This window comes from Solea senegalensis, linkage group LG4, assembly GCF_019176455.1.
Source record: "Solea senegalensis isolate Sse05_10M linkage group LG4, IFAPA_SoseM_1, whole genome shotgun sequence".
Classification (NCBI taxonomy): domain Eukaryota; kingdom Metazoa; phylum Chordata; class Actinopteri; order Pleuronectiformes; family Soleidae; genus Solea; species Solea senegalensis.
The window spans coordinates 21,942,161-21,957,401 of record NC_058024.1 but is presented as its reverse complement, the minus strand read 5'-3'; the positions used below and the strand labels follow the sequence as shown (position 1 = coordinate 21,957,401).

The 15,241-nt window shown below is 38.4% G+C and overlaps 1 protein-coding gene across 1 annotated transcript in view; it reads right to left on the bottom strand.

Moving 5' to 3' along the window:
* Positions 1-14,909, bottom strand: part of pparg (peroxisome proliferator-activated receptor gamma) — a 30,161-nt gene extending 15,252 nt beyond the window's left edge. The window contains exon 1 of the mRNA XM_044024557.1: positions 14,797-14,909. Coding sequence (XP_043880492.1) covers positions 14,797-14,899 — 103 coding nt within the window. The 5' untranslated portion in view covers positions 14,900-14,909. The remainder of the gene's footprint in view (positions 1-14,796) is intronic.
* Between the last annotated feature and the right edge of the window lie 332 nt (positions 14,910-15,241).

Genomic DNA, 15,241 nt, shown 5'->3' with positions numbered 1-15,241 from the left:
TGTAGACATTTGTCAATGTTTATGTGGCGTTTTACAACTGAAGCTGATTTAATGTAATTGTGATTTAAATGTTCTTCAAAAATAGTGCTACATAAGTTTGACAAAGATTTATTTAGGATAAGGTATTAGGTTAGTTTTGTCAGTGTATTCTCAGCTTAAAAACAGTTAGAAGATCTTTTTTCTGCTACACATATCAGCATGATGGGTGTGTCTGTGGCACGGTGTCAGATTTGCTAGGTATTCCTCTGAGTCTGATTTCAACTCTAGAGAAGAAAAAGACTAGCGTAACTGCAGTATATAAATAATCAATAGAGGAGAAGGTGCACTCCACTACATGGCCTGACAAACAACCTTTTGAAACCAGTGCCGAATCTCAAAATAAACGTCCTCTAATTAACCTTGAGTTCTGACTTCGGAAAAAAAAAAATGCCACAAAGAATGTGATAAATTATGCAACAGGGCAAAACTAAAATTAACAACACATGGATGGCACAGTCACACAGGTATAAAAATGGCTTGAAATGGCTCCAAATACCTGACACAACATCCCTGTGGAGAAAAACATCCTCCTTTCTCAACTACTTATTGTTTCCTTTTACTTGTTTGGTGGATCCACTTAAACGTGTGTGTGTGTGGATGTATGCGTGTGTATGTGTGTTCTTCCACTGCCTTGGATGCTTTGCAGGGGGAAAATGCAGACTATTAATAACCAGTGAAACCTGACTATTCTTTCATTTGTGGGCAGGTTGCCAGTCAATCCGAACCTAAAACAGGCACAGCGCTGGAGTCACTTGTATTGTCCTGGTTGGCATCAAATCAAATAGGGACAGAAATCTAGTGGGGAGGGGGAAGAGAGATACTGAGGGAGATAAAGTGAGAGTGGTGACAGTGAGTGGAGCGACTCCTCGAACAACTTCAGGAAATCCAACAGCACTCCAGAGGGTTTAAGAAAAACCCATTATCTTAGGAAATCCATGCTCTGTACTTAGCACAACATGCAAGAGGAAAAAGTTCCTGCGGCAGGCAGTTACACAAACATACTTCGATAATGTTGTCATCAAAGGTGAAACAAGTTTGTGCTGCAATTTCTCCCAATGGAAACTCTGTAGTACCAACATGTTCCTATCTGTGTGTGCAAAAAAAAAACAACTGTCGGACATGAAAGACGACAAAAGACTACAAGCAGTGTATGTGTGTGTGTGTGTGTGTGTGTGTGTGTGTGTGTGTGTGTGTGTGTGTGTGTGTGTTTATGAGAGCATGTGCGTGACAGTTTAGCCGGTGTCTCCTGATACTCCTCAGATTTCCACATGTCAGAACTGGTCCTCCAGGTAAGAGCACAGTGCGTAGGAGTACTTTCTATCAGCTACTGCTCAGTGATGACATAATACCAGAACACCGCCAGCAGACTGGTAGGCAGGCAGGTCTGGCGAGTTAATGTAAACAAATGACACAGTCAAGTACACCAGACATAGTGAGGCATGAGTGAAAGGGGCGGACGGGCAGGCGGGCTCACTCACGCTGAATATACATTACGAAGTAAAATGAAGTGATCTGTAAAAAGTGAGATGCTGCTCTCACAGGGCAAATGCAGCAGTTCTACAGGGGGTCAAACAAAGACATGTGAAATCACTTCTTTGGGGACACAGTTGCAAAACAAATGCAATATTTTTTTCATATTTCCTCACAACTGAAATGATTCAACATGGACAGCAGCAAAGGCTGGGGATCAGGTTTCTGCACAGAATGTGGCTGAGGTCTTTTTTTTTTTTTGTAGCTGTGAATGTAGACTTTAATTTAAGGAAACAAGCTTTTTGGTCAGGGGGTATACAAAATGTACTTCAGAAGAAAAAAACACAGCTCATCAGAGGTTTGACAAAAAACCCACAAAAGCTCACAACAAACGAGAACCAGCAGTCAGAAACTACCAAGCACACACTGCAGGCATGAAGTGAGGAGTAGCTCAGGATAGGACACAAGTCAACACAGTAGCTGCTCTGGTGCATTTGGTAATGTGGGAGACAAAAGAACCAGTCCTGCTGCATTCAAATATTTAAGTACACTTATCTTTTCTGCTCTCCTTGTCTATGACGGTAACTAGGGAACTAGAACAACTATGATTAAAGCACTGCTGGAAATGTATTTTGATATTTTTGTCTTGGGTACACGTTTTGATGATGCTTTTAATGCCGTATGGTTGTCACACATTCTGTAAAGTTCTGTAGTAAATCACACAAAAATAAGTATAATAATAAATAAAAGCTGTCATAAATTATTCTCAACACTAGTGTTGCAACAATTAATTGATAAATCAGTTATTAAGTACTAGACAAACTATTTTGACAATGGAATAAGCTTAAGTTGCGTAAAATGTGTTAAATATGAATATTTTCTGTTGTCTTTGCTCATTGCTTTGTGGACAAAAGAATTGCGATTTTTTTTTCATTAGTTAATTAGTAAATAATGAAAATAATGATTAGGTGCCATCCTATTTAAAACCTAATGCATTTTCCTGCTTTTACCTTTATGACATCCTGAAGAATGTATATGTAAATGTATATGGGACAATTCTCTCAGTCTCTCTCTCACACACACAGAGTGAAAGAGAGAGAGTTGGTGCTCAGTGTTCAGTGACTTCCTGACCTTGTCGTGGAGGCAACATGCGGTTCAGTGTCAGTGACTAAAACAAAGATGTGCCCGCCTGCATGTCTGCCTAACTTTCTTTGAAATGATGAAGCATGCTCACAGAGTGAACATTTTAGTCTGGTTATTCCTACATCAGGTCAACTTCGGGACACTGAAAATGTTTATGAAATGAACTAAAGAACAGCTGGGGGCTAAAAAAAAAAAAAAGAAAAGTTGCATGTGGTGTAGAAAAGCTGCCATCCTGTTTGACTCCTCAGGAAGCTGCAGACACTTTGCTTGATCTTTGTTAGTGTGAAGCCACTGCGGGGCAGGACAGCCATACGAGCCGTCACTTTCTGAACCTAAATGAACCGGTCACGGAAAACCTGGTGCAGTGTCAGTCAGTGGTCTGGACTCTATTCGACAGAATCGAGAGTCTGCCTGCTTACGTCTTAAAACCCACTTTCCTGGTTGGTACTGAGTTTACTCATGAAACTTCAAAGCAAGCGTGAGGTTACAAACCACCATTTCCATCTGCGTGGCACAGCTCTAAGTAAAACTGAACCCAGACAGTCTCTCTGTGATTTTTGTTTGATTGTTTTCTTCTATGCTTCGTCAAAAGCTAGGGGAAAAACGAGGTGATAAGCATCAGGTCAACATGAGGTCAGACTGATGCTGAAGAAAAATGTGCTCAACACAGCCATTTGTGGATTGTCATATGCGCAAACAAAGGTCTGAATCATTATTCAGCTGAGACGATCAGTAATTGGTGAACCAGATTTTCCACCTTGGTAGACAATAAAGATTGATTCTATTCTATTCTATTTCATCTTAAAGTATTAACGCTTTTTGTGTCTAAATCAAACTCACGTCTGGTTAAACCATTTACACAAATACATAGACAAGAACAAAGACACTCCATAATATGGGTGTGTACCAGACATCACATGTACTATCATACGACCTGTTGACAAATGAATTAAACACTGACAAAAGTACTTTAAACTAGTTGTTTTTCTGAGTTGGTGCAAACAAATACCACACTAATCCCAAGCAAGCTCATGTCGTGATAAACAGTGTAAGCGAAGACATACTACATGTCAAATAAAACTGACTGACCTGCAGTATCTCTCACTGATAAGCCCCAATGTCTTAATTGGCTAATAGATGAAATCTCTTCAGACACCATGATTACACAAACAAACCTCATTGCCACCACCTGAAGGCTTTATTTAGACATTAAGGACACTGCCTTGACTTGAACCAGTTCCCCAGAAATGAGGTTCTGCCTCTTTAGGACCAGGTTTTGGTCTCCATAAGGACTACCGGAGCTGACAAGGTCAACATTCTGCTACAAGTGAGGTAACAAAGTAGTAGAATTCAGCTAGAGAACCAAAACCATTACCATAACCACAACCATGACCAGTTAATGCCTGACACTAACCTTGTGACTACACACATCTTTCCTCTAATAAATGACACTGCTGCCTAATTAAGACTAAGGCTTTTGTCCTCATAAGCATCAATAGTCTTGAAAAAGTGAGTATTTATAGCAGAATAGGTCTTGAAGAGCTGCTAAAAATGAACGTGCCGTGCACACACACACACACACACACACACACACACACACAAAGTGACAGTGACAGGAGAAGAGTCTGGTGTGTGTGTGTGTGTGTGTGTGTATAGTCATGCTTTTCCTCAGGAAGTGATGACCGATAGAACGAGAACTACACACATTTTCTCCCTCTAACAGACTCTGGACTCAGCAGAAGTTCAAACAGCTAACTATCATGTGCTCTGTGTGTGTCTGTGTGTGTGTGTGTGTGGGTGTGTATATGTGTCATTCCTAATTTCACCCCATGCATCCATGTCTCTGCATAATTGTAGAACGTATAGCTGTATATGTGGCTTTATTCAGTATACAGCAATTCAGGTTTCATGTGTTTGTCAGGGTGTCCCCTAAAGTAGGTTTGTGTGTGAGGTGGTAGACATCATTTGCAGATGATTTCCTGTTTCTTCACTCTGACAGGCGACCTCATCATGCCTCTCTGGTTGCACTTCTCCCCCTCAGCTCAGTCACTCACTGTGTGACAGCAGTGACACACTTACTTCTGCTACCTCATGCAATACCAGCACAACACAAGCCTTACATTTATGAAAAATATGTTATATAGATAAAGATAAGAAAATCAAGCAAATGCAGACAATTGGCAGAGGTATTGAAACTAAATAAACACAAATATACATGCAAGTACACATTTCCATGTGAAAATACATGTAGAGATAATCGATTATGGACTACTAAATTAACTATTCAAGTCAAATATTTTGATAACTAGTTTGAGGCTTTTTCATGATTAAAACAAGCTTTCTGATTGTTTCAGCTTCTTACAGCTGCTCCATATAACAAAGAAATCATTAGAAGTGAATCATTTTGGTTTTTGGACAAAAAAGACATTCAAGAACATCATCATTTCCAGGTTTGACAAACACTGATCAACGTTTTTTAACGTTTTCTGACACTGTATGGACCAAAGGATTCCTCGATTAATCGAGAAAATGATCGACAGATTAGTTGATTATGAAAATAATCGTTAGTTGTAGCTCTAAATACATGGGAGAAGTAACATTTCTGCCTGTACTTGCAATTACACACATGTACAAGACTCTAGGAACATATTATGAATCAGACATGAAGAGAGAGAGAGGAGTGAGGCAGACTTAACAATACGCAGACACAGAGGCTCAGCTATCTCTGCCACCATCAATCATTCACTCCTAATCATGTTGTTTTGACAGAAACGGGGTCAAGTTGGAACAGATAGGGTCAAGAGATGTCAGATAGGCTTGGCAGTAGATCAGACCCCCCAACTCCCACACCACAATCAGTGCACGGGGAATATAACCAATCCCTTTACCTTCTTGAGGAAAAATAATACGTTTTATCACATGATAAAAACAACAGCACACAGAGTGTGGCTGCATCCAAAATTCCTATTCAACATCCTTGTTCAATGAAGGGAAATAGAATTTTAAAATTATTCACTGTAGTGTGCAGCAATGACAACACAAAACAAAACACAAACTGTGGGTAGAACATTAAACACGTTTCAGGCACCAGTACTGCATCAGCTCTAATGAGAGCATGGATACCTGACCTGAGCCTATCGGGACCCAGTTGAGCTAGGTTTGGACAAAACCACCTACAGAAACCACCTACAGAAAGCTTGTCAGGTTCCCGGTCAGGTTTGGCCAATACTCTCTTTCAGACAGAATAGTGTGGCCCAAGCTGCACTCCAGTACAAACATAGCCAACAAACACAAGTGGTGGAGGAGGTTAAAATGGTAGAATGGCAAAACAAATGGATCCAGAACAGTTTTTGAGGGATTTGCACCATCTCCAAAGCCATGCAATTGTTTCTCAAACGCTTTGCACCTGACACATGCATAAACACTGAAACTGGATCTGAAAAACCTAAAAACTGTGAAAATGACTCATAAGCACAATTGTTGTTCACATCAAGCATTTTCATGTTTGCTGCGTGTGCTACAAACAAAAGGGAATCCACGAGCACACAGTTTCTCTTACTAAGAAAGCACCAACTGAGCTGATCTGTGTGTGTTCATGCACAAACAGATGCAGACACTGTAGTTGTTGGTGGATTCTTGTTTGTCTACTAACAAGGGTCTGTATCATGTTTTTTGCACAAACTACTGAGAACCAATTCAACCTGAAACCTATGAGGACTGGGCATGGAGTTTCCACCATACAGACTCATTCTGAATCTGAATAACTGGCTAAGGTGGACAGTAAGGTACAATAACAATAATGCAATAGGTGATATTCAAGGAATACATCAACAGTTATGCAAACAACATTTCCCTTTATTTTTGCCAAGAGCTAGATAATAAAATAAAAGACAAGAGATAAAAGCAGGAAGTGAGAACAGTTTTCCTCAATGTGTCCAAACATTTAGAAACGACCTACCGACTATATATCTAATTTGTTTATTTCAAACAGAAGCATGCATGTTAAAGTTATCAACTGGTTTATCAGTAGCTTGACTAATTAACAGCTAAATGTCACAAGCTGACAATGTTGGAAGCACTGATTGATCCAGTTAAAGGGCAGTTTCACCCACTTTTTTCCCCACTTGATCAAATGAAGAATAAACTTAAAATCATTATAATGCTGCCGAGTTTGTGTAATTCGATGAAATTTGACTAGATTTTTTTCTTTATTTAGTCTTTATTTAATCTTTTACTGACAGAGACACAGCAGGGAGCAGTGTAGGGCTTTAATTTTCTTTGAGGGAAGTGACTTTGACATCGACTTTTTGTCAGTTTTATTTATTTTTTTTTCAAACCCCAACTTCCTCTGGTGACATGTCTCAGATTCACTGTCTGATGATCAAATAACACATTTAATTCTAAAACAAAAAAATTGGTTTTCTTGGGTGAAGTGGCCCTTTAAGGGAAATTCTCGAGCTTCAACAGTTTTCTGACATAACTATTAATTCTGTTGGTCTTGGTCACACCCCATCATTATTATGACTATTAATGTTCCACTTATGGCTAATAACATTCATAACTTGTACACAGGAGCATCAAAACCTGCAAATTAAGACACACAATACACAAACTGCTAATCTACAATGATTCTTAAACCATTTTAATTTAAAACTTTGACTTAAAGAAATATGGGCTGCATCAGGGCTCCAGTGGTCCAATGGAACCACTGCACATAAAATCCTAGACAAGTTAAGGGGCAGAGCCCGGAATCAACAAAGAGACACGTCAGACATGTGTCCATGGTAAGCCAGCCCATATTAGAAAAAAAGTACTTGGCAACACCTGTGATAGACTGTTTTCTTTGGCTGAACCCACTGTGCAGAAGAAGAGGTCATCTCTGTCTGCTCAAAATGTCAACATGCTAGTCTGCTCGAGCAACAAGTTTCAAGAAAAGTAGACCGCATGAATAAACTACTGAATAAAGTCACTGTAGTTCAGTAAAATCATTCAGCGTAGACTCCTAAAAGTGTAGACATAGTGTCTATATTCACTATGACTGTGGCTTCCACTGGGTGACAAGTTGCTTGCATTTATTTTGTGACAGTTCTCTGTAATTATCTGTTATTTAAAACTGCATTTGTTGTGTATTTTGTGGACAAACTTAAAATTAGAATAGATGTTACAATTAGGTAACTAGTAATAACTAGTATGTATCAAGTAAATACTTATTAACAGTACAATCAGCTAAGATATCAACACACTGGAAAAAACACATTGTTTAAATAGTCACATTTCGTCTGAAGTTTCTATACATTCCCTGAATCTAGGACACAATCCAAGCAAAATACAGTTTTGTATCGAGCCGTGGTTACATGGAACTCATTTGCTGAAATACACAATAAAGAAATATGATGTGAGACTTGTATGTCGGGATGTAGCATAATGCATGTGCATCTTGCCTTTATACACACACAGCTCCTGAATAATTTAGGATTAAGAATTTTTGACATAATATTCTTTTCATATCAATTTTTTTTTCCTAATTCCATGCAATTTTTATTTGTATTTATCTATCTTAAAAGTAATGTAACTCAAGAACTTAATGGGGAGTTAAAAAACACAAAATCTTTCACCAAGAATATGTCTATGATAAACACACGCACGGATGTTCACTGCTGTCAGGATCATAATGTGATTGGATCATGAACTGTGCTGACCTGCTGATATGTAACTCTTCTCATGCAAACAAAAAGCACACATTTAAGGACACACACACACACACACACACGCGCACACACACGTCATGCCACATCTATTTGCACAAACAAGGCCATGTAAGTGCACTACATGCCCATAAAGTCTTGTTATTAAATTGAGATAATGGTCAAGGCTACACAAACAACAGGGTGACTTCAGATGCACGAAAACGCTCTGCATTGCCGCAGCACGAACTGTATACATTCATGCTGACACTATATGCTGCTCTCTGGGAATCTGTAGTTACACAATAACCTAAGGACATGAACTTTCTCCAAGTCCTTTAAATAGTCATGAGTTGATGAGCCCCAAAAGATTACTTGCTGGATAAAGGGATGGACCAGTGCTTTCAAAACCATACTCATACACAGCATTCATTGTGAAGACACTCATAGACATAATGCATTATTGAGCCCCTTAACTTAACCTTAGTCAAATGCCTTACCCAAACCTAAACCAAATTCTAACCTTGAAACAAAAAGTTTTAACCCTCAAAATGCCCTTTCACCTTTCAGAGAACATGACAAATTGTCCTGAATACCCTAAGCCATGTCCAAACAAAGACACCCATACAAGAACACACACACACACACACACAAAAAATATGTAAGTATGAGAACACGTGCGCAGCATAAACAAAGCACAGTTGGAGACACTCCTTCCATTTATGACGAGAACAAAGTCAAAATCAATTTATCTCTGTCACTTGCACAGACTGTCATTCACATACACACAGCTCACCATGCCCTGGCGCACAAGAGTTAGGCAGAACTGGAGATGGGGAGGGGGCGGTGAGGGGAAGAGAAGGACTTCACAATAGGTAGTAGGGAGGAAGGTGGGAAGGTTCATGCCCTGTTCCTCAAAGTGGAGCGGAAAAGAGGGAGTGTGCTGCCATCGAGCTCCAGTTAAGTTTGGCTGGACAATAACAAAACAGCACATGACGTACATCTCATTCACAGAACATACTGGAAGCACAGCGTGTGTGCCAGAAGAGGTGTGCAGGCGCATGAGAAACGGATACTGAATTGTCAGAAACTGGCAAAATAAGTGTCAAGAGTTTTACAATAAACAACTGAAACTCCAGTGACTGTCCAGGCAGCTTAGCAACAATAACACAGCTACAGCAGGCCTGACAAACGAGATGTGGCCGAGTAACTAGTTCACCTGTAGTATTAAACACATAAAGGAATTGATTGTAGTCCCATTCTTGATTAACACACCCTGATCCTGATTTTACATAAATATCTAGTTGTGATCATTTGATATGATTTGCGTCAAGAGAGGGAATGGTAAAGTGTAAAATGTATTTATTAAAATTTATATATTTGTGCCGTGAGAAACAAAGATGTTTTCCAAAGTCTGTAGAATATGATTTGTATAGGTCAGGACAATATTCAATTCAATTAAAAGAATTAGAAGTAATACTGCGCCTCCTGGGATTTGAATATTGCAGTATGCCACGTTGCAATTTTGATCAAATTTCGATTCATTGTTCAGCTCAATTGTACATTTTTGTTTTAAAGATATGGTGCAAAACGTTTTTGTTTTGCACCATATCTCTAACAAAAAAAGAGTTGATGACCGATCTTGTGACATAAGTGCTGAAAACTTATCTGTCACGAGATCAGCATGAATCGGCATGCAGCTGCAAAAAGTGCATCACATGACCAGTCACGTACACTGAACGTGAATGTGTGTGCCGGTGTAAACAGGATGCAGATTTTCTACTCTGTAGTTGTCACTTCATCCCACAGAGTGGAAGTGAAGTATTATTTTTGGTGGCTGTGTGTGTGTGTGTGTGTGTCTGTCTGTGCTTCCACACTTGCACTTGCCACTATGACCAACAGAGGCCGCCAGAAGCTTGTTGTGTGAATAGGTTGAAGTATGCCATCTCTGATCACTTTGTTTTGCTTGCTTTCAGTAAGTACAATGAATATTGAGAATGAGACAAATGATGAAAAGCAAGCGTACAGGATTTCTTTTATTAGATCAGAAGGCAAAGCAGGTAACTGCAATAGTGTGGACCGGGGCTGAACAATTAAATCAAGATTGCAGTTTGAAAAGAACATAAGAATATTCCAAAGGCTCCAATTAAGTGGTTTAACTTTACATTGTTTGGGCTGTAACAAATAACTGGAGAGGACATGGTAATAGAGACTGCAGTGTTTTGGTAATTACTTATAAAAGGTTCCGCACTAGAGGTTTAAGTATTAACCAACTCCGTGATTTTAGCTTAAATGTGAATATGTTTTGTTTTCATCCTCTGTGACAGTGAACTGAACATTGTCAAGTTCAGAAAATGCAAATCAACATTTTAAGACACATGAATTAGTTGAGAAAAGAATCAAGTCAGTTTTTCTCATCTTTCGGGCTGCAACTCAGAAATAGATTGAGCAAAGAAACCAGGAAATATTCACATTTAAGAAGCTGAAAAAAGCCTCTAAAATCTGAAAATATAGGTTTATATAGGTATAATTTAAAATCTTAGGATACACCCAGCTCGAGTTCAATACAATTCTTATTTTCAATAAATCTGAGTAATTTTACAGTAAACCCCTTCTTAAATAACCAAAGTGAAAGCATTAAAAAAGGAAAAGGTTCACAGTCTCTGTTCCTGTTTTATAACCTTAACCATTTGGCATTATCAGTATGTGCCAATTTTAAATTGAGTGGGTGGATGACACACATTGTGCCATCGTCTGATCATCTCCTACAAGACCTCAGCTATGACGTCACAAGCAATCCCACATGCACGTGAAGCATGTGCACACGTGTGAGTCAGACTTGTGTTTCCATCAGAGAGAAAGGTTTTGACCCGAGGAGCTGCTGCTTGCTCCCACGTCTTTCTAAAAGAGAAAATAAGGACAAAGGTTTCTGGACGTTGCTACTGTCTGATGAATAATATCCATGTTAGAGAGCGCTGGTGACGTTATTTCAAATTATCTCAATAGATTATTTGTGAAATCATTTTGGATGATGTACCGGTAAAAGAATAGGAGGGGGTGAAACAGTGTGGATCTTACAATTAATCTTGCCTATTCCAATTTGGCCGCTATTTTCTACATTCTGCCTTTGTTGTTTGTTGTACTAGTTACTGTATGTGACCAAGGTGACATTATTAATATGTAGGGATGGGATGATACCACTTTTTTTGTTATATATTAGTCTGATACAGTAATTTTAGTCCATTTATGAACGTTAACATTAACCTTAATTTGTGCCGAGTCATTTCAAAGACATAATCCTCCAACTGTGTAACAATGTGTGTTCTCCCAAAAAGAAGAACAGCCCAAACATGACTCTGCTAAAATGTTTTTTTTGCTGTTTTTTGCAGTTTTTTGTCTGTGCATTGTGAAGCATGTAAAGGGTGTGATACATAGGATTTTTGGATTGTATTAGATTTTACATTTTTATCTAATATATGATCCAGTGATTTTGATGCATATTAATATGACGGGGCAAAAAACCCAACTTGTAAAAATAGCCAGATTAGTTGAAGATTATACCAGCACATGTAGTAAAACCAAAATAAGTTATACCTAATTTCCTATACATTTCGACATCTGATAGCATTAATTGCACTTTTCTACTTTCATTTATTTTACTAATAACTTCTCTCATATGACCTCTTCTTAATATTTCCAGATTAGAGGAATTGACCTGGATGTTGTGTAAATGTTGGCAAGAAAAAAATGAAGATTCCTATAAAAGATCTTATTTACAGTGGTGAGCACAGAATTACTCCATCACTGACACGGATGGCAAAACTGCTGCTATTTTACCATCACTTATAAAACCATACCAATCTTGTCTGGTTATTGTTTTATTATTTAGACTACTGTGTGGTACCGCCTCCTGATCCACTATCTCTGGTTCTTGTTCTGCCAGAACCTCCAAAGAGGTCACATAGGAACATAGTTCCTGTCTGTCCTTCATCCACAGAGGTGAGAAGTAAAAACCTCCTTTGATGTGACACTGAACATGAGTCAACTGCTATAAAATACCGAACGAAGAAGACCAAGCAGAATGTGAGTCACTTCTTGGATGTGAAGTGTTATGACTGAAGTGTTTTATCTTCATGACGTCTCGTCATTGTCGAGACCAGGAAAATGTGAAGAGCTGTAAAAGTAACCACTGAGAAATCGAACTGTCTTTGTGCTGCTCCTCACACAGCCCCCTAAAAGACACGCAAAGTAAATGATGTATGGATGGGTGGATGGATGGATGGATGTTCAACTTTCTCTCCAGGTTACAGACTTTCCAACTGTTTGGATTAGCTCTAAATCTACAGCACTGCAAAAATAATAACATTTAAATTACAATATCCTGCTCTGAGAATAATACTTTGTAAGGTTATGCAATTAAAAAAAGGGCAGACACACATTGAAAGTCATGTTCAAACAGAATGTGACTGAGACTTTTCTCTTGTGTGTGTGTGTGGTCGCCAAAATACTATTCTACGTTAGACAGTAACTTAAGAACAGATTGGCCTTGAGGTTAATAATTACAGCTAATTTATAAAAAAGCAGATAACCTTGAGGTCAAACTACATCAATGACATCTGATAAAACCAAAACCATAGGTGGGCTTTTTAAAAAAAAAAAAGTTTAAATCAACAACATGAAACGCTTAAAACAAACCAGGATGTTGACAGTGTAGAGGAACTATCTGTGGGTTGAACTGACACATGTCACTCACTTTATTCATACAGACAGTGAAACATCAGTAGAATATCATTCATTCTTTTGTGCAGTGATGTTTGTTTAGCTTATATATATATATATATATACATACACATATGTATATATAAATAATACCCTTTAAAGCAACGACAAATAGCTGCTCAGACGGATATTCAACACTCAAGACGGGTCCTCCTGCGCTACTTCTTTAAAAACTGGAACTACGTCTTCACACCAACTCAAATAGAGCTTTGTGTGGAAATATGCTGTACACAGAGAGTTAAAACATGACTTTCAGGCTGTGTGAGGGACAACATAAACACTGCACGCTATCTTGCGACACTCCTTTCATTTATCATTTATAACAACAGAGCAAAGTCCCACTCCGTCTCTGTCTTTCACACACATAACACACACATGCACACCTCTTTGGGAAATTATGTAACTTAATAAGCAATAATGCACTGATTGGTCTGGCACCGATAAGCAGAAATGACAAGAAGACTGCGAATGACAAGACGACTTTAACAGAGATGCGTTTTCTTGTGATTGATTGAATGTTTTCTGAGATGATAATCAGGTCGATCTCAATCCACTGGTGTGAGACACGACCGAAAAAGCATAACGCCAGCAAATCATCAAAAAAATTATTGCAATGTAAGAAAGAAAATAAATTATCTCCGACAAATGTATCATGAATTCTGCAACTTTAAAAATCACATTATCACATTCTAACCTCTGAGTATCCTCTAAGACCTTGCGATATAATCCCAAACTAGTTTTTGATAGTAAACACAAATCATTGTTGTATTACCAACCAAAACTTACAAAATGATGATACAGTAGTCACCTTTGTCGAGGAAGTGTGAACAAATAATTGTGATTTTTCTGCCATCCCACTTTTAAAGTGATGGTTAAGTAGTAAAGAGACTACAGCGCAACTCCTAAAAACTAAAATATGTCAACATTATGCACCAACAACATTCACTTGATATAACTGATGTAGATTGTTTAAAATAATTTCAGATGATCAGATACTGTAAGTGTGTTAATGCCGTGCTGTCTGAGCTTTCAGCGACATCACAACAACAACATGAATAGTTAGTGATGTTATATTCTGTATATGTCAAGTCAAGTTTTAAACTTGACTTAAAATAAAAGATTGAAATGTTTGTAAATTAATAGGCGTCTGGAAAGTCGTTCACTACAAACCAAAAATCACAAGCAAACAAATGATATGTATAGAATGCCACATCTTTCTGTGTTTACTCTGATTGCTCTGATTTAACCAGATTATTTACATACAAAGCAACACATTTAAAATTAACCACAAAACGGATTAAGGACTAGACTCACTGTTGGAAATGACTGAGTCTGAGTCTTGTAAAACACACTATTAAGTTCTCCTTTCATAAGCCACACAATAAATCACGATTAGGAAATTCAGCAGCCACACGCGAACATCACTGATTAACCAGTGTTGGCCCATGTGCTCGTGTCCTAATACTGCTGAGTCACTAAGCAACATTTCCCTGTCAGTTTACAAAGCACACAAGTAGCTGAGACTGAGAGATCTGGAAATCACACAGAACAAAGACAGTAAAGAAGATCAAAAAAATAAAATAAAATAAATCTATGTAAACAGATAAATAACTTGTTTTTCATCGTGTTTATTCATACAAAAGGAGCGTTGCTCTTGAAGCCCCCGGTGTCTCGTACTCACCTGGGAAGTTGAGACCACTCTGACGGCTAAAATCTCTGCCTGGTGTTTGCATGTCAAGCTGACACTTATGCTCTGGCCCCGCAGACACACTGAGGACCAACATTTGACTGAGTGCACTTGACAGTGCTGTGGCTGCCCCACCTCTCCTCCCCCTCCATCACCACCACCAACCCTGTCACACTGAGAGAAGTGTCCACCTCCATGAGACAGTACAGTCTCACCATCACTGAGGAGGTTTACTACTACTACTACTATAAATACATATACATAAACATGTAAAAATATAAATGAACATATATATATATGACTTTTATCATCATTATTATTGTTGTTAAAAGTAGTAGTAGAGGTTCTGTTTTTGTTATTTTGCTTACTAATATGTATTTCAAGAGTGTCTTTATTTAGCATTAATGCCACCAATGATGTTTATGGTTTTCATGATGAT